Consider the following 21706-nt stretch of genomic DNA (forward strand, 5'->3'; position numbering starts at 1 on the left):
TGGAAATTATGGTCCAGCTGACCCAATGGTGCCCCAAGAGTCTATGGGAAATCAAACAAATGTCCCTAAGAGGTGAGTCACAGAAGGGGTGCTTGGATTTTAGAATAATAATGTGGCCTCTTTATTGCATTACTACTTTTCTTTTGAGAGAGATGTCTTGGTTTGCTACTGGGCCTGAGTAGAGATTAAACCTTGACCACAAGATACCAGGTGACTATCAAAACAAACTATGCATTATGCACCAGGTTGTGGAAATTTCCTCCTCCTTCCTCCAGTGCGACTTGCATCTTTCCAGCAGATTAAGAAATTTTCATTCCCCCAGGGGGACCATAGTGAATTGGTGTTTCTAGAGATGTCTGGCATTATCTTTGTCATTCAACAGCATTTCTTGGGTATTTATGATAAGCCGGTCATTTACTCTCTATAATAAAGATGCAAAAGACTGGCTCCCTAAGCTCAGGACCTCACGGTCAGTACAGAAATGGGTTCATAATAGGCAACGCAGAGGTAGCCTTGGAGGGGACCATAATTTCTTTTTCCTTTCTTGCTACTTGGGAATAAAATTATGTGTTTAAAACATATTGGGGCAAAGGTATCCTTCTCCAAGTCAGTGCTGCCCATTCTCGGCCTTCTTTCCTTGCAGAGAAGGAAGGTCTAACCTTGTTGAAAGAACAGTATTCATGGAGACTTAATACTTATATCTTGCTTGTTTATATCACACTCTGGAGTGTTTCTCATAACAGATCATTATGATCAAAAATTAATAGCCACTATGATGAGAACGTGCATTGCAGTGCAGAGCAGAGAAAGAATACTTAAGCTTGGGCAAATCCAAAGTACCTTCCCCTTCATTTTCAAAAGTAAAATGGGAATGTGTAAAAACTTGAATGCACTAGAATCCATTAGAGGCAGAACAAATCAATGCTCTGAGATCATTAGTTTGAATATCATTAAACTGCTCACAGTTAAACAATGACAAAAAATAATCAGCATGCCTTCCTACATTATGGGCAACAGCAAGCCAAAGTGGATGTTATATATGCCACAGTTTCAAATGTTAGCCACCCAAGAGCCTCATTGTGTCATAAAATTCAGTAGTTGTTTTCTGCCACTGAAAGGCGCAGTTGTCATGAAAACATTGCCACAGCTCAAACCCCACAGTGGAGCCAGCCCACATCTGCCGCATGGTAGAACCTCACTGCCAAGTGTCCACTGGTCCGCGCAGCTCTCCTGCCAACCACCTCCCCACAGCAGGTGAAAGTGAGCACCAGCACCCTAGATGGTCAGGCAGCCAGGTGACTGCTGGCAGCCAAGGGTCAAGGCATCATTGCCTGTGGGGAGGGGCAGTTTGCTGAACCCAAATTGAAAGGTTTTTCTGTCCAAATCCATCCGGGATTGCTTAAATGTCAAGAACTACGGTAGCTAGCTTTGGGTTCTGTATTGTGGAATCTGAACCATCTAAATGCCCTTTACCACAAAAAAGCTTGATGGATCTTGTGAACAAAACAGAAAGAACTTCTGCCAATGGCTGAGAAATAAATTCCTCCTTTCCTGCTGCTTGGACCACAGCATAATGAGGGCTCCCAAGCTCTCCTTGCAGTAATAAAACGGAATGTACAGCCTTTTCCTTTTGATGTGTTCCAGTTTAAAACGTTAGAGCTGATGCCTTTTCATCCTTAATTTATCTTCCCTTGTAAATATTTCTTTACCACTTCCAATATCTTAAGTACACATTTTAAAAAATAATTCACTCCTTCTCCTATTTCAGTTGTATAACTTTATGCTATGGGTCAAGTTTTGGGCTAAATAAACATGCCTCCAGCTACAGCTCTGCAAATACCTCTGGCAGCAAATTAAGTCAAACAAATGTTTTGGTTGGGTGGTGAGGATGTTTTTTAACGATCTTCCTGTTCTTGTCTGGAGGCCGAAGGATAGACTAGGTGAACTCTCACAGGATTTTCTAATTTTGTATTTTCTTTTTCTTTTCTTTCTTTTCCCCCCAACTTTGTATTTTCAGCCACGTTAATATACAGGTCTCATTTGTTGGGTTGCTTGGTTTAAAAGCTGACCACCAGAGGGTGCTACTTGTTTGCTTCTAAAATTCATTTCACTGGGGCTTGAAAAATGGAGGCCCTGCTACAAAAGAATTGTCCCCACAACAGTTTGTATAGGAAAGATTTTCAGAATGCCTGACGGCACCTTGGACTTCAAGGAATCTGATTCACTTTGCTTTTGGCATTATTTATTTAGAACCAAAACTGAAAACCTGTAGCTTGCACAAACAAAAGTGCACTGATTTTTATATTTCTTGTAAATCACCAGGTGGGGAATGCTAATCATTTTTGTATTTCATGGCTTTTGTCCATATTTACTACATAACAACAAGGAACCCAGAATTCCAACATCCTCTTCACCACACCAAAAAATAAAATAACATAAAGTAAAAAGAGGATTTGTTTTGCTATAACAACGTTAGCCTCTAACAATGAAACCTTCACTTACCCTGTTTTCAGAATACACATCTCCCTCTTCTGCTTTTGCATAATCTTGCTCTGATAAAGTTTTGAATTCTAGGAGGTATTTATCAACTTCGACTTCTCTTATGAGTGTATTTTTATGATTCTCTGATATCCATATGTGACTTTTTCACTTGATATTTTCTGGCATACACAAAGAAGTTATGGGGTTCAATTTCCATTCACCTCAATGGAAGTTTGCACGGGAAAATACTTTTAAATTGTGGTCAGAAACTCTCGTGTGTTGTCACCTCAATTGGCAAACCAAATCAGTGGTCAGCAAAGGTTTTCTGTAAAGGGCCAGGTTATAGTAAAGATTTTAGGCTTTTTGAGCCATAAGGTCTCTTTCACAAACTCTCAGCCCTGCCACTGCAGCAATAAAGTAACCACAGATGTCAATGGTTGGATGTGGCTGTATTCTAATAGCACCTTATTTCTGGGAACAGGTGGTGGGCTATAGTTTGCTAACCCATGCAAATGATGAATCTTAATGTATGCTTAAGATTCTTAAGGTATGCTTAATGTATTCTTATTGATAAAATTCAGCACTATTTCTATAATATTGTTCTTTGATGATTTTTGTTCTCCTTACATGATTTCGATGTAGTGAGATAAACCTCTTTAGTTTATCTAATTTAAAGTTGCCAGGTCACTTGGAAGAGTATCATTGAGTTCCCTCTCCATAGCTTTCAAACTCAGAGGAGCCTTTGGCTTTCAGTGTTATTAGTTTGTATCCTATGAAGAGTTCTTATTGTAAGAGGAAATCAATAAGGAAGATGTTACTTCCTGGCGATTTCTCCAGAGATAATAAGGAAAGTAAGCCGAAGACATAGTTTACCTTCAGACTGATGTGTGGCAAGAGGAGTCTGGGTCTCCTTTGAGTAGGATACTACTTCCCTTGGCAGGAAATCCACTTGGGTGACCTTTGACACGCCCAGTTTATGCAGTCTTCTTCTGTAAGTAACAAAGAATAAATGCTTAGAGAGGGGAGGCATTCCTTGCAGAAGAGCTATCAGTAATAAAAGCAAGCACTAAAACAAACAAACCACAAATACCCTCAGCTTCTGAGTGCAAGGGGCAGGATCATGAAGCAGAACTGGCTCTGGGCTGGAAGTCAGGACATGTGGGCTCTTGGCCCACGTTGGCCCTTATAGGCTGGGTGATGTCAGATAAGACCCTCAATTTTCCTATCTGTAAAGTCTTGGTCCAGCTTACATGAGACCTCTTCCATTCTAAGCATCCCAGATTCTGCTTGGTTAAAATTTATTGAGGGAACTGTCACTTGCAATACAGGATTCTAGTCTCTTAGGAAAGAAGGAGAAAAGGAAAGTAATGTTTCTTAAATCTGAAAAAAACAAAAAGAGAGGTGGGTTCCTTAGTGGTGTAACACATTCTCCATCATAGCAGTGAGGGGATTGTATTTAAAGGGTGAGTATAACGCTTCTCAATTCTGCAGAATAGGAACTAACACAGATCAGCATATGAATTTGCTTGAAAGACACACTGATAGAGCACAGAAGAGTGAAAGGGGGCACTGAGCTCAGAGTGAAAAAGCCTTAGCACAGCATTCCAGACCTAACTGTGACCATGTAAGGAACCATTTCTGAATATTTATGTAGCACTTGAAGGGTCTTCAGGGGTCTTTAGATTCATTATGTTACATGCCTTTATGACACCTCTATGAAGTATGTGGATAGATGTCATAATCTCCATTTTACAGATGAGGATAGTGAGATTCTGTTAAGAGATGTGCCCAAGTATATACAACTTGTAAATTGTACAAGAAAGGTTACAAGTATTGGTCCATTGTTTTTCTATCAACTCAAACTCCTAACTAAGGTTCTTACTGGTGAGTTCTTGAGTTGCTGCAAAAATCGGAAGTGCCTCCTAAGACACCCAGGAAGCATCCAGTAGTGGGGGTATAATAGTATCACCTGGTGGTTAAATACATAACCCCTTTTTTTACCAGCTGTGTGTCTCATCTTGAACAAGTCACTAATCTCTCTGTGCCTCTGCTTCCTCATCTGTAAAACGGAGACAGAGGTACTTTCTAATATGATTGTTATGGGTAATGCCTATGTACCACATACACATAATGCATATGCCACATATATATTATGTAGTCATATGTACATAATTTACAAACATATATATTTTAAAACAGCTTCTGGAACATTGTTTTTAGTATATAGTTATTATATTATTAGTATTAGACATATTCTACTATATTTCTAAAAATTTCCAGGCATGGAGTGTGTGCGTCCCTGCGAGAGAAAAAGAAAAAAAGGCATACTACCCATTTAGCCAAAATCCTGCACTCCCTAGCTCTCTAGGAGCAACAGAAGAGTACTCTATGCATATTATTGTCCTTAATTGTTACTAGCGGATGGCACAGTCTTATTTCTTTTTCTTTAAATTATTATTAATAGGAATAAAGTGAGAGATTGCATGGCACAGTTAGGAATTTTCACATACAATTTCCCAAACACTGTAGGAAAACAAAAATTCTTCTTGTCTATGAGTTACTAACACAATCTAAGATGTGCTCAAAGTAGGTACAAGCAAATAAACAAACAAACACTGGTTAGAGGAGAAGCCTCGCTGGCTGTCTCTGTGGTCTAAGTGACCGTGACTGCAGCCCAGGTTCCACGCGGGCCTGGACCACACGGGCCTGTTTCACTGGGAGCTCTGGGCCACAGAATGCAAGAGAGGCCAGACTGGGCCCAGGCTGAGCTTTGCACAAGTGACAAACCTTGCCCCCTTCTTACACAGAAATGGGGAAAGTACACACCACATATCAGAAACAAAATCACCAAATGAGGGAAAAGCCTCAAAGTTTCAAAGTAAGACATTCAAGGTATTATTTTAAAACCTCCTTGGGTCAGAAAAGAATGTTTTCCTGCCTGAAATGGGTCTTTCTTGAAACACCTAAAGAAGAAAACATGAAAAGGCATCGCAGGACTGCTTGAGGCAAAGCCTCTCTGCTGCTTTCCGAGGCCCCAGTAGATCAGTGTTTATTATAAACAAGGAAGTGGAAAATAATCCACTTCAAATTGAGGTCACCCAAGCCCAGAGAGATCACCCTAAACCCTCAATGCCCTGGACACCTGCATGAGACCCAGGGAGCTCCAGCTCTGGTTAAATGGTTGCTACACCTACAGGCAGGGTTTCCAGGGCATCCTGCTAACATGATGTTAGCTGCAGCCCTATCTCGTTTGGGACCAGCAACAGGTGCTGGGCAACAGGAGGCTGATGTGTAATTTGATACTCCACCATGGCGGACTGAAACCAGCAGGTGAGACCATACGGCACAATGGTGAGGTCAGGCACTCATTCTGAAACTGGGTTCATAGCTCTGCTTTGAACATACAGCTGAATAGTAGGGGAAAGCTTTGGACAAGTGACAAACTTCTCTAAGCCTCATGTTTCTTTTCTGTAAAATGGGTACCTGTCATTGAGCTGTGAGGACTGAATGAAGCTAATGTTTATATAGCACTTAGTTTAGTGCCTGGTACCTATTAAGTGGCTCTTGGCTCAAGCAGCTCTACTTTATCTTTTCTGAGGATTATAATAATGTTTATATTTGTCGAAGAAAATCAGAGAAAGCAGATTTAGGAGTGTCCTAAATTAAAGATTCCTTAAGATAGTAGAGTTGAAGATGATCTCTGACAATAAAATGAGAATCATACTCCTAATTTCTTTCTATGGGCACATGGATAGGATGTGGCTGCTTGGGAGAGTTCATTTGCTTTTCCTTAACTTCTTTTCCTCTGAAACATCTGTTTTCAAAACGTAGGTGGAGTAAGTGTGTTTATCCCACTAAAACAAAACTTTTTCTTTTCTCAACAATCATTGAAAAGTTTCAACGAGTTTTTCACTGATGCTATGTTTGTGAGTTCAGGGTCCCACTTGTACCCAAGACATCAAAAAGAAATAAAAGCTGAGTTGTCATCATTCGATTTTCCCAATGTACTGATCAGCTGAGACACTGATAGACTTGTGATTCTTCTGGCTTGAGGGTGAATCTGTCTCAAATAATTTATAATTTTAAAGCAATTCCTTATAACACTTCTTAGAGGGTACTGGTAGATTACTGTATCTTTCCATATGATCTCTGGATGGATGAAGCTGCATTTATATCAAATGCTTTTATTCTTTGTGCCTATTTTGCTGCTGTTTTAGTAACCAGGGACTTACAATATGCCAAACACTTTTCATATGTCATCTTATTTTATCCTCATTAAAATTTTATATCATATTCCAATTAAAATTGGAACAGATGAGAAAACTGAAGCTCAAGTGATGTTAAGAAATTTTCCAAAATCACAAAGGTAGTGACAGAGTTGGGCTTTGGCTCTATGCAAAAGTAAGTCCCAGGGCCATGTACTTAAAAACTTGGAAACTATACTTAAAAACCTTGTTTTCCTGCTGTTCTCTAATGCCTTATGACCATCCACTCATTGAGGCACACTTCTTGAAACCTAATACAGTGGTCCCAGCACATGTGATCATTTTATAAGCATGAGAGAGAATTCTTGAGAAGTAGCCTGGTTTAGATTATTAGGACATAATGAAAGGATTATGTTCCTGAGTTAAGTACCACACAATCACTCCCAGCCCTAGCCAGTCCAGAAAGGATGACCGGAAGGTCTCGTCCTTTCATAGCAAAGACCTTTTACTTAGGGATGTTCTCTAAGTTAAACTAAGCAAAGGAGGAAGAGCAAGACAACACTGTGGCATTCATACCATCGCAGTTCCCGTCCCTTCTAGTTAGGCTACAGACTCCATGCTGGCTCCTCAGTTCCGACTCTGTGATACCTTTCCTGCCATCCCACCACCCCTCCTGCATAGCTCATGCCCTGTTCACTGTACACCCAGATACTGCTGCCACAGCCCTTGGTACTTGTCACTGTACAGTCATGTGTGACTTCATGATGGGTATACCATCTGAGAATTGCATGTTAAGCAATTTTGTCATTGTGCAAATATCACAGACTATACTTACGCAAACCTAGATGGTATAGCCTACTATACATCTAGACTAGATGGGATAGCCTATTGCTCCTAGGCCACAACCCTGTACAGCATATTACTGTACTAAATACTGTAGGCAGTTGTAGCACAATGGTTGAGTATTTGTGTATCTAAAAATAGAAAAGATACAGTAAGTATACAGTATTATAATCATATGGGACCATATGACCATAATATACAGTGCATCATTGACCAAAACATCATTATGTGACACATGACTGTATTCACTTCTTTTTCATGTCTGTATCCCATGACTAGACTGCAAAGATACTTATTTATCCTTTACTAATTTATGCGATACCCTGGCCCTTAGTTTAGTGTCAGGTACAGAGCAGGCACTAAATAAATGTTTGAGGCAGGAAGGGAGAGAGGAAAAAAGGGAAGAGAAGGAGAAAAGGTAGAAACAATGTAGAAATACAAATTGAGACTCAAATTATGTATGTCCTGGCTGACATAGCATCATTTTAAAATCATATGGCGTATTTTCACCTTGGTAAAATAAAAGGGTTTATTGAAACTTTAAAATTACTGAACTATAATGCTTTAAATAACTGTGGGAAAACAATATTCAATATCACCTATGCAGTACAATAAAGCCTCATATATTTGGATTAATTGTGCCCAGAGTCAACCAAAACTGGAGAAATCCTAGAGCAGATTCCCAAAGTGTGGTCCCTAACCCCACCAGCAGCAGTGACACTTGGGAGATGGTTAGAAGGCAAATTCACAGTCCCCACCCCAACCCACTGAGTCAGAAATTTTGGGGTTGGGGTCTGGCAATCTCTTTTAGGAAGCTTGTCCACCTTCCCCCTTTCCCCACAACCCCTTACTCTGGTGATTCTGAAGCCTGCTAAAGGTTGAGCATCACTGGCTTAAAAACATTAGATAGAGTGGAGAGATGAAAACTTCATTGTTTAAGCAGACCTGTTTGAGCTTCCCCACCCTGCCATCAGATCCCAGGCTACTCTAGAGACTTTAGTGCCACTGAAAGGGCTAGATGTCTTTGAACTTCACTATGAAGTTCTATGAGACAAGCCAGGTAAAAAGATGAAGGGAAAGGTGAGAAGACGAGGGCTGCGGAAAGCAGATTGCAGTGTACAAAATATTAAGAAATTGGCTCAAGAATGTTCGCTAGATATAAAACTAAAAAGTCAGAGAGATGATTCCAGACTGGGGAGTGGAACCACAGATCCTTGACAAGCTGACTTAGTCTCGTCCTGAAGTGACACGGAGCCAACATCTCCCCAGAGCTAGGGTTTGACTTTCCCCTAAGAGTTTCTTTTCACCTTGTCCTGTCAACTTGGCTAAGAAAGCTGGATGAGCAAATCCATATTGCACAAAAGTTGAAATGTTTCTTCTGAAAAGAAAAATCAGGTCTTAATAAAGAATAAAAAATAAAGCTACTTGAAATTTGAGAAGGTTATTTGCCACTGCTCAAGGTGCACAGATTTCCAGTTTAACACTAGCATAGTCCAATCCACCCAGGTTCTGTCCATTTGTCCTTGATTGGACATTATAAATCACAAGAAGAAAACTACTTTATTATATGAATCACTGTCCCCATTCCCCTTTCCATTTCTGGCTCAATTGACACTTTGTCTATCCACTCACAATAAGGTTAGTATGACTTTGCTAGTTACTTATAAAGTTGTGTTATCCAAAAACGATGAAGCTCCAAGTGTGATGTAAGCATAATCTATGATAGCTACTAAAGCTGAAGAAAGTTAGGATTATACAAACTTACTCCCATATAAAAGCATGAGAAACATGTACATTACCAATGGAATTCTAATAAATATACTCTATGTGGCTCTTCTCTCATTTCAAAGATAAAGGAAAATTTGAGAAAAACCTGAATGATATTTCGGGATGTTATGAAAACTTTAAGTACTATTTTTAGTACTATCAAGAATAAATTCTTGCAAAGTATAGAGTTATCTACTAAGCTGGAATTCTTTGGCTTTCTCCACATGTTTTGAAAAGAGCTCCATTCCTTTCAGAACTATAAACAATGGAACTTTAGCTTCTAGAATCATTGCATCTACATCCTGAAATAAGAGGAGAGGCACTGTTTTGTGCCTACATGTGAAGGCCTAAAGAAAACCCACCAGATTTCAAAGAAACTATCTAGTTACCTTGAAAAATAAAGGCCAAAAATTTAAATGGAAAAATGATTTTGACATATCAAGGACTGGATAGGGAGCTGGTTATGAAAGGCACGGAGAAGCAGCAGAGGTGGTTGACCAGAGACTTAAGATCAAGACTGCCTTAATTTTTTTATTGAAATAAAGTTCACACGGTATGAAATTTCCTTATTTAAACTGTATAATTCAGTGGTTATTAGTATATTCACAAAATTGTGCAACCATCACCACTATCTAATTATACAACCTTTTGGTTATCCTCTCAAAAATCCTGTGCCTGCTGGCAGTCACTCCCCATTCCCACCTCGCCTAGCCCTTACCAACCACTAATATGTTTTCTACTTACTTTCAAATAAATGGAATAATAAAAGATGTAGCCTTTTTGTCTCACTGTTTTCACTTAGTTTAATATTTTCAAGATTCAACAATGTTGTAGCATGTATCATTATGTCATTCTTTTTTATTGATGGATAAGATTTCACTGTATGGTTATACATTACTTTTAATCCATTCATCAGTGGTTAGACTTTTTGTTTGTTTCCACTTTGGGTTATTAGTAATAATGCTGCTACAAACATTTGTATACAGTTGGCCCTCTGAATCCATGAGTTCCATATCTGCATATTTAACCAACTGCTGATCAAAAATCTTCAAAGATAAACAATATCACTATTTTTAAAAATTTATATTTTTAAAAATATACTATAACAACAATTTATGTAACATTTACATTGTATTAGGTATTATAAGTAATACAGAGATGTTTTAATTTATATGGGAGGATGTACATAGGTTATATGCAAATGTACACCAGTTTCTATAAAGAACTTGAGCATACTCAGATTTAAGTAACTGGGAACAGGGGAATTCCTAGAACCAATCCCCCCAAGATAATGGAGAGATGGCTGTACACATTTTTGTGTAGACAGTTTCAATTATCTTGAATACGTATCTAGGAGTGGAACTGCTGGGTCACATGGCAGGTGATTATATATTTAACATTTTGAGGACCTGTCAAATTATTTTCCAAAGTGTCTGTGCCACTTTACATTCCCACTAGCAGTGTATTAGCATTCTAATTGCTTTACATCCTCCTCAACTTTCATTATCTGTTTATTTTATTATAGCATCCCAGTGAATATGAAGTGATATCTCACTTTGGTTTTGAATCATGTTTCTCTGATGGCTAATGATGTTGAGTATCTTTTTCTTGAACTTACTGGCCATTTGTATATCTTCTTTGGAGAACATGCCTATTTGAATTTTTGCCCATTTAAAAATTGGGTTATTTGTGTTTTTTTTAATCGTTGAGTTGTAAGAAATGTTTATAATTGTGGATATTAGAGCTTTATCGAATATATGACTTGCAAATATTTTTATCCATTCTGTGGGTTGCCTTTTTACTTCTTTCTCTTTTTTTTTTTTTTTTTTTTTTTTTTTTTTTTTTTTTTTTTGAGGGAGTCTCGCTCTGTCGCACAGGCTGGAGTACAGTGGTGCGATCTCGGCTCACTGCAAGCTCCGCCTCCTGGTTCACGCTATTCTCCTGCCTCTTTATGGTGTATTTTGAAGTGCAAATATTTTCAATTTTAATGAAATCCAATATATCTATTTTTTCTTTGGTTGCTTGTGCTTTTGGTAACATATCTAAAAAATCATTGCCTAACCCAAAGATATAAAGACTTAATCCTATGTTTTCTCCTAAGAGTTTTATAGTTTTAGCTCTCACATTTAGGTCTGTATTCTATCTTGAGTTAATTTTTCTATATAATGTGAGGTAGTGGTCCAACTTCACTCTTTTGCCGGTGGATGTCCAATTTTTCTATGCTTAATTTTCCTAATGTTCAGAGATAAAATTGAACAGGGAAAAAAAGAAAGGCTTCTGCCATGAATATTGATTTTCACTGACGCCACTTGCTCCAAGCAGGTGCTAAATCTGACCGATGAAGGATGGATTCAAGGGGAGAGACCCCATCACCTGCAAGCTTCCCAGGGGTTATGAAAGCTCTCAGAACACTTTTGCATGACTCCCACCACTAGCATGAGCATCACTAAAGTCCAACTGAATCAGTTAGATACTATACAATTCAAATTCGGATACTTTGATTTCTGACAGCGATGAACTATATATAGCCAACTTGATGTTTCGTGTTTCATATTTAAGAAAAGCAAAAAAAAAATTGTAAAAAGAGAGCTGTACTACCTCTATGACTTGGAACATGACAGCATTGGAGAACTGGCTTCAGACAGCCAAAGTTCTAGGTAAGATGGCTGCTGTGAGAATTCCATAGATGTCACCAGCTAATCCTCAAATAAAGGCCCATATCAGAGAATATTGTACCTTTTATGCATACTACAAAAAATGGAAGGTAAAGCTGCAAGATAGATCTACTCTGAGATTAGTTGAATATTTTGTTTTAGTATGAGAATGCAAGAACGTGTACCAAGGGACAGAAGAGCCAGAATTAAAATATACTTCAGGAATTGAAGAAATTCTTGAGATTCCACAAACTGTGAATCACAAATAACACTTAGCAATGGTCTCTGAATAGAAATCACAGTGTGTTTAATAACTGGATATTATAATGCTGATGGTGCATTGGTTAGATCTGGTGGCAAGAGAGGAGTATAGGTAGATAAGGTAGCAGGAGAGGAGTATAATAGGTAGATAAGGTGGCAGAGGCAGGAGCTTGAGTCAGAAGCCAGAGTGTGGCACTCAGAAGCCAGGAAACCAAAAGGGGTCATTGCAATAATAGGCAGTTTCTAGAGCAGGAATGATTCCTGAAAGGCAAGCAGATAAAACCAGGATCAGATGTTGTTATGGTATGAGTGTGTCTCCTCCAAAATTTATATTGAAATTTAAACCCCATTGTAGTATTAAAAGATGGGGGGTGTTTTGGAAAGTAATTACATCATGAAGGGTATTCCCTCATGAATTAAGTAATGCCTAATGAAAGGGCTACAAGAAATTAGCTTAGGTCCTTTTTGCCCTTCTACCTTCTGCCATGTGAGGATACAGCATTTGCCCTTTTGCCATGTGAGGTTGCAGCAATAAGGCCCTCACAAGACACCAAACCAGTACATTGTTCTTGGACTTCCCAACCTTCAGAACTGTGAGAAATAAATCTATATTATTTATAAATTACACAGCCTGTGGTATTTAGTTATAATAGCAGAAATGGACTAAGAAAGGTATTCTCAGAGACAAAGAATTATTTGACCAGATGACAAAGTAAGTCAAGACCAAGGAATAAAAGAATATCTTCATATTCTTAGGCCAAGGATAAAATAATATCTATTAACTTTTACTCCTGCTATTCATATAATGATATTTCATCGTCAGTATACATTAAAGATGCTGCCACAGATTTTCCTAGTATTCTAAAATTTCTTCAGGTGAGTTTCTGAAAGATGAGTCCCTCAGAATGAGAGTGATAATGGTGCTATTTTCTTCCTTCTACAATATTTTTACATGGGTGGGATACAGTTTCCTGGATGAATGGCAAAAGAACTACTTTGGTCAACATCATATAAGCAACTGCAAATGATGGGCAAAGCACTATGCCAGATCCTTATGATAGAGAGAGAATAACGAGATAGAATACATTAATCAAAAAGCAAATAGGAATAAAAGGTAAGAGAGGGGTGGAGCAAAATGGCAGAATATGACTCTCCAGCAATTGTCCTCCCAGAGAAACATTAATTTGAATAACCATGCATGAAAATACCTTCACAAGAGTGAAGGAAAACAATGGAGCAATCATAGAACCTGGTTGTAGCACAATAATAAGAAAATACACATTGAAGAGGGCAAAAGGGACAGTTTTACATTACCCACATCACCAATGCCAGGTGGCACAGTATGAAGAGAGTTACCATCAACTGGGGAGAAGGAGAGGGAGGCAAGCACAGGACTTTTCCTTGGATCCCAACACCAGGCTCACAAAAGTAAAATCCAGCACCAGGCAGACCCCATGGCCCCAGATGCCAGGCTGGTACTTGCAAACTGAGCCTACAGACCTGCCCTAGCACCAGGCAGGATCCTGTAGCCTCCAGCTTTATGCCTGCAACGTGGACTCAGTCTCTGATTCACACCACTATCATGCAGACTTCAGCAGCCTCAGATTCCAGACAGCTCTCAGTGACAGGAGATTCCAGACAGCTCTCAGTGGCAGGCAGGCTTCAGCTGCCAAGGGCTTCCAGCCTGCTTCAGCTGCCAAGGGCTTCCAGTCTGCTGCAGCCGCCTCAGGCTTCATGTATACCCCAACACCACATCAGCCCCAGTGGACTGGGACTTTGGAGCCATGCCAGATGGCCTGCCCAGAATCTCTGGATAAGGTGAATGTGGAAGGGACTTACCAGACAAAGCTAGTCTGTGGAGACTGGATTAAGCATGTACATTCTTCAAATGCACAGACACTGATGCACAGCCTTGAGAATCAAAAACAATCAGGGAAACATGACATTCCCAAAGGGTCAAAATACTGTGCCAGTGACTGACCCTACAGAAAAGGAGATATATGAGCTGCCTGACAAAGAATTCAAAATAATTGTTTTGAGGATGCTCAGCAAACTTCAAGAAAATACAGAGAAACAATTCAATGAAATAAGGAAAACAATAAGTGACCAGAATAAGACATTTAACAGGGAGGTTGAAATTATTTTTAAAAAACCCAAAAATCCTGGAACTGAAAGATACAAAAACAAAATGAAAAATGGAACAGAGAACGTCAACAGCAGAATTGACCAAGCAGAAGAATTTATGAACTTGAAGACACGTAATTTGAAAATATAAGGGAAAATATAATAAATATATTAATATAATATATTATATTATATAATAAATATATCATATGTATTATGTTTAATATAATATATTTATTATTAATACAATATATTATATATAATAAATACATTAATATATTATGTATCAATATAATACAATATAACAAATATATTATAAAAATAATAAATATAATAAAATATAATGTAAGGGAAAAAAGAATGAAAAGCAATAAAGAACGCTTATGGGATTCATAGAATAGAATTAAAGGATACATTTTGAGTCTTAGGAGTTTAAGAAGGAGTAAAAAAGTAAAAAGGTAGAAAGCTTATTTAAAGAAATACTATCATGAACCACATAATCATGTTTTCTTCAACAATGCATCATATGTATGATGGTGGTCCCACAAGATTATTAGAGTTGAAAAATTTCTATAACCTAGTGACATCATAGCTGTTGTAACATCATAGTGCAATACATTAGACATGTTTGTGGTATTATTGGTGTTTACAAACCCACTGCAATGCCATTCATATAAAAGTATAGCACATATAATTATGTACAGTATATAATTGATAATGATAATAAATGACTATGATATTGGTTTATGTATTTACCATACTTTTGATTGTTAGAGTGTACTCTTTCTACTAATTAACAAAAGTTTACTGCACAACAGTATGCAGTGTTATGCCAGCAGCAGCATATATCTCATGATTACTATGTCTCATTAATGCATCATTTTATCTTGTGCTTGACTTAATCTGATGTTATTTTTTTCATCATGGCCCCTAAGCATACAAAATCCACTGCTAATGTTACCAGTAAGAGGCTATATCAAGTGATTGACCTGGAAATAAATTTAAAAGTAATTAAGGATTACAAAGGTGGAAAATCAGTTATGACTATTCCTCACTAGTGAGGCCTGTCCCTTTCAGCCACAGCTATTATCTTAAAGATAAGAACAAAGTGATGGAATCTGTTAAAGGATTTACCTCATTGAAGACAACTAGACTAACAAATACTCAAGAAGGGCCTATATCAGATATGCAAAAAACTTCTAATGACCTGGATTGAAAACCAGGCATAGAATTGTATTCCTCTTAGGACCACAATGACCACAGCCAAAGCAAAAAGTTTGTGACGTTGAAAGAAAAGGCTAGATGTGACTATGATGTTGAATTTACTGCTAGTCTAGGTAGTTTAAATGATTTAAGAATCTTTATTCACTACATGATATGAAAGTGACAGGTGAGTCTGCAGGTGCTGATGTGAAGACAGTTGAATTTTTAGAAACTCTAGATAAGCTGATTGTGGAGGAAAATTACTTGTCAGAGAAAATCTTCAATGTGGATGAAACCTCTCTATTGTGGAAACAATGCCTGAAAGGACTTACATCCATAAGAAGGCTAAGTTAACATCACATTTCAAGGCATTTAAGGACAGGGTAACAGTCTTGCTTTGGGGCAATATTGCAGGCTACAAATTGAAACCCATTGTGTTCTCGCACAGTGAGAACCCTAGGGTCTTCAATATCAATAAGCACACATTGCCAGTGTACTACAGGAACAATAAGAAGTCATGCATGACCCAGCTCCTCTTCCAAAGTGCCCTCCTGAATTGCTATGCCAACAAAATGAAAACTTCCTATTTAGAGAATAACATATCTGTCAAGATTTTGTTTATCATTAATAATGTTTCTGCACATACTCCTTTTATTGGTGATCTTCATCCCAAATAAACGTGGTGTTTCTCCCTCAAAATACCACCTCTTTGATCCAAACAATGAATCAAAAAATTATAGCAGCCTTTGAGGCCTACTGTCTAATGAAGACCTTTACCCAAGCTATTGCTGCAATGAAAGAAGGCACTGAGAAGACATGGGTGCAATTCTGGAAGGATTACAACATCTATGACTGCATCAAGAACCTTGCTTGGGCTTGGAGTTATGTCACCAAGGAGTGTATGAATGACATCAGGAAAACACTCAAGTGTCTTCTCCATGACATCAAAGGATTTGGTAAGGATAAAGAAGCTACAAATGTCAACAAGGCTATGGTTGAGATGGCAAACCAACTTTTTTTTTTTTTTTTCCTGAGACGGAGTCTCACTCTGTCGCCCAGGCTGGAGTGCAGTGGCGGGATCTTGGCTCACTGCAACCTCCGCCCCCCAGACTCAAGTGATTCTCCTGCCCCAGCCTCCCGAGTAGCTGAGATTATAGGCACCTGCCACCACACCCAGCTATTTTTTGTATTTTTAGTAGAGATGGGGTTTCACCATCTTGGCCAGACTGGTCTTGAACTCCTGACCTCGTGATCCACCTGCCTCGGCCTCCCAAAGTGCTGGAATTACAGGCGTGAACCACCACACCCAGCCAGCAAACCAACTTTAACCTGGGTTGGAATCAGGATGGCATTGAGGAATCCCTAGAGGTTATTCCCGAGGAACTGACTAATGAAGAGTTGTTAAACCTGAAACAGGAACACACAGCTGAAGAAGAAATAAGAGAAAACAAAAAGTGAAAGTTTACAAAAATTTTTCAGACCTCAACAGCAACCATAAAAATTCTGAAAATGAACCTCAATACCAGAATGTTTTCATTAATAGAAAGGAATGTCTGTAGTACATTATTTGCTTACAAGCAAATGATGATGAAAAAAAGAAACTGCCATCAACATATTTCTGAAAAGGTTGACATTTCTAATGAAGAGGCTCAGCCAGGTCCTTCAGGAGGTATTCCAGAAGAAGGCATTGTTATCATAGGACATTACAGCTTCACGTGTATTACTGCCCCTGAAGACCATCCAGTGGGACAAAATGTGGAGGTGAAAGACAGTGATATTAATGACCCTCACACTGTGTATGCTTAGGCTAATGTGCATGTTTATGTCACAGTTCTTAACAAAAAAGTTTAAAAAGGAAAGAAAAAGTTAAATAGAAAAAGCTTATAGAATAAGAATATTAAAAAATATATATTTTTGTACTGCTGTAGAATGCATTTGTGTTTTAAGCTAAATGTTATTGCAAAAGAGTCAACAAGCTAAAAAGATTACAAAGTTTATAAAGTAAAAATGTTACAGTAAACTAAGGTTAATTTACTATTGAAGAAAGGAAAAAATTATAAATTTAGTACAGCCTAAGTATAGTATTTATAAAGTCTATGGTGTACATTAATGTTCTAGACCTTCATATTCACTTACCACCCACTCACTAACTCACCCAGAGCAACTTCCAGTCCTATAAGCTCCATTCATGGTAAGTTCCCTATACAGGTATACCATTTTCTATCTTGTATACCATATTTTTACTGTACCTTTTCCATGTTTAGATACAGTTAAGATACACAGATATTTACCATTGTGCTACAACTGCCTACAGTATTCAAAATAGTAACATGCCATACAGGTTTGTAGCCTAAGAGCAATAGGCTATACCCTATCACTTAGGAGCCTCATAGGGTATATACCATCAACACTTGTGTAAGTACATTCTGTGATGTTTTCTCAATGGCAAAATCACCAAACAATGCATTTCTCAGAACACATCTCCATCATTAAGCAACACATGACTTTAACAGCAGAAAGCTTTCCAAATTTGGAGAAAAATATAAATATCCAGGTACAGGACGATCAATGGTCTCCAGTCAGATTCAATCCAAACAAAGCTACCCAAAGTAATCTTATAATCAAACTGTCCAAAACCAAAGACAAAGAGAGGATTCTGAAGATAGAAAAGGAAGCAAATAACATATAAAAGATTTTGAATATGACTAGCAGCAAATTTCTCAGCAGAAATTGTGCAGATCAGGAGAGAGTGGGATGATATATTCAAACTATGAAAGGGAAAGAAAATCTGCAAACTAAGAATATTGTATCCAGCAAAACTGTCCTTCAGAAATGAAGTATAGATAACAATTTTCCCAAACAAAAACTGAAGGAGTTCATCATCATTACACCTGTTTTACAAGAAAAATTGAAGGGAGTTCTTCAAGCTGACAGAAAAGGATACTAATGAAAATAAAATTAAGTTTAGCCTAAAGCTGTCTCCTTCTATATTTTAAGTTTTGCCTAATGGTTCCTTCATACATAGTGAACTGCAACCTATCTGGATGTGTAAATAGACTGTAACCTACTCTTGTACCTATCACCAAGCTTTGGCCAAAAAAAAAGGTGGCCAACTGTTTATATTGGGCTCACCTGTGGCATGCTGAGCTGTAGCCAATTCATCTGTTTCTGTACCTCATTTCCATTTTCTGTATGTCACTTTTTTTTTCTGTCTATAAATCCTCTCCAACCATGCAGCAGCATCAAGTTGCTCTGAATCTATTCTGGTTCAGGGGCCTGTCTGATTTGTGAACTGTTCTTTGCTCAATTAAACCGTATTAAATTTAACCTGTGTAAAATTTTTATATTAACATGAGTAACACAAAAACATCTGCAATTAAGAAACTCACTGTTAAAAGTAAGTGCACGGTCAAATTCAGAATAATCTAATAATCTAATGGTGGTGTGTAAACCACTAACATTTTTAACATAAAGGTTAAAAGACAAAAGTATTAAAAATAACAAGAGAAACAATAATTTGGATATGCAATATAAGAAAATACATATTGTGACATAAATTCAAAATGTGGGAGGAAACTGTAGTAAAAGTACAGAGTTTTCTTCTTGCAAGCAAAATTAAGTTGTTATCACCTTAATACAATATAAAATATCTATGCCTATGTTTGCTGTAAGCCTCATGGTAACCACAAAGCAAAAACCTATAGTAGATACACAAAAAATAAAAAGCATGAAATCAAAACATACCACCAGAGAAAATCACTTAACCACAAAAGAACACAGCAAGACATGAAGCAAAGAACAAAGGATCTACAAAACAAGTAAAAAATAATTAACAAAATGTTAGTAGAATATTTTTACCTATCAATTATTATCTTGAATATAAATGGATTAAATTCTCCAATCAAAAGACATAAGTGGCTGAATGGATAAAAAATACGCTGCCTACAAGAGACTCACTTCAAGGACACACATAGATTGAAAATAAAGAGATGAAAAAAAAATACATTCCATGCAAATGTAAACCAAAAGAGGGAGGAGTAGCTATATATGTTAGATATGTTAAAATAGACTTTATTCAAAAATGTAAAAAGAGACAAGGTCATTGTATAAGGATAAAGGGGTCAACTCCACAGTTGTTATATCCATAACAATTATAAATGTATGTGGACCTAACATGGGAATATCTACATATAGAAAGCAAATATTAATAGATCTGAAGAGAGAGATAGGCTGCAATATAATAATCGTAAGGGACGTCAACATTCCACTTTTGGCAGACAGAAAATCAATAAAGACACATAAGGTTTAAATTTCACAATAGACCAAACAGACCAAGCAGATATAAACAGAACATTCCATCCATCAGCTGTAAAATATACATTCTTCTCAACTTGCAAATGGAACATTTTCTATAATAGATCATTGTTAGGCCACATACAAAGTCTTAACAAATCTAATGTCTTACTTTATTCTGTGCTATTATAACAGAGAACCACAAACTGGCTAATTTATAATGAACAGCAATTTATTGGCTCACAGTTCTCGAGACTGGGATGTCTAAGATTGAGGATCAAGGGACCAAATATGGCAAGAGCTTTCTTGCCATGTCTTCCCCTGATAGAAGGGCAAGAAGAGGGCAAGAGAGACAAAAGGGAGCTGAATTTGTCCTTTAATAAGGAATCCAGTCTTATAATAACAAGCCCATTATCATGATAATGACACTAATCTATTCATGAAGGAAAGGCTCTCATGACCTAATAACCTCTTAAAGATCTCACTTCTTAATACTGTCACAATGGCAATTAATTTCAACATGAGTTTAGGAGACAAACATTTAAACCATAGCATCTAAAAAGACTAAAATCTTATCAAGTATCTTTTCTGACCACAATGGTATAAAGCTAGAAGTCAATAACAGAAGGAATTTCAGAAAATTCACAAATGCATGAAAATTAAACAATACCCTGCTAAGCAACCAATGAGTCAAAGAAGAAGTTAAAAGATAAATGTAAAAATTTCTTGAGACAAGCAAAAATGGAAACACAACACACAAAAACTTATGGAATAAAAGTTTATAGCAATAAATATCTACATCAAAAAAGAAGAAAGAAATTAAATAATCTAATGTTTCACCTTAAGGAACTAGAAAAACAAGAACAAATGAAGCTCAAAGTTAATAGAAGGAAATATAAATTAGAGAAGAGACCGGGTGTGGTGGCTCACGCCTGTAATCCCAGCACTTCGGGAGGCCAAGGCAGGAGGATCACCTGAGGTCAGCAGTTCAAGACCAGCCTGGCCAAAATGGTGAAATCCCGTCTCTACTGATAATACAAAAATCAGCTGCATGTGGTGATGGGCACCTGTAATCCCCGCTACTTGGGAGGCTGAGGCAGGAGAATCGCTTGAACCCAGGAGACGGATGTTGCAGTGAGCCAAGATTGCGCCACTACACTCCAGCCTGGGTGGCAAAGTGAGACTCCATCTCAAAATAATAATAAAAAATAAATAAATAAATAAATAAATAAGAGAAGAAAAATAAAGACTAGAAAAGCAATACAAAAGATTGATGAAGAACTAATTTTTTTGAAAAGACAAAATTCACAAACTTTTAGCTGGGCTAACTAAGGAAAAAAGAGAAGACTCAAAATCAAAAATATAAAAGAAGATATTATAACTGGTAAAACATAAATACAAAGAATCATAAGGGACTATTATGAACAATTATATGACAACAAATAGAATAACCTAAAAGAAATGGATAAATTCCTTGACATCTACAATCTACCAAAAATTTAATTATAAAGAAACAGAAAATCAGAAGAGGCCAATAATGAGTAAGGAGATTGAATCAATAATAAAGAAGTCTCCAACCAAAGCAAAGCCCAGAGCTTGTGACCTTCACTGCTGAATTCTAACAAACACTTAAAGAAGAATGAATACCAATTTTTTTCTCTGTTACAGAAAACTGAAGAGAGGGATACTTCCAGACTCATTTTTATGAAACTCACATTACCCTGATACCAAAGCCAGATAAGAATGTTACTGAAAAAAGAAAACTGGCCGGGCGCGGTGGCTTACACCTGTAATCCCAGCACTTTGGGAGGCCAATGCAGGCAGATCACCTAAGGTCGGGAGTTCAAGACCAGCGTGACCAACATGGAGAAACCC

The 21706-nt window shown here is 37.5% G+C and overlaps 1 protein-coding gene across 2 annotated transcripts in view; it reads right to left on the bottom strand.

Moving 5' to 3' along the window:
• DYNC1I1 (dynein cytoplasmic 1 intermediate chain 1) overlaps positions 1-21706 on the bottom strand; it is a 317872-nt gene that overhangs the window by 221133 nt on the left and 75033 nt on the right. For both annotated transcript variants that reach the window (NM_001261582.1, XM_015134256.3), the window contains 1 exon segment: positions 3355-3470. In NM_001261582.1, the coding sequence (NP_001248511.1) occupies positions 3355-3470 (116 nt within the window).

The sequence above is a fragment of the Macaca mulatta genome, chromosome 3 (assembly GCF_049350105.2).
Source record: "Macaca mulatta isolate MMU2019108-1 chromosome 3, T2T-MMU8v2.0, whole genome shotgun sequence".
NCBI classification, from domain to species: Eukaryota; Metazoa; Chordata; class Mammalia; order Primates; family Cercopithecidae; genus Macaca; species Macaca mulatta.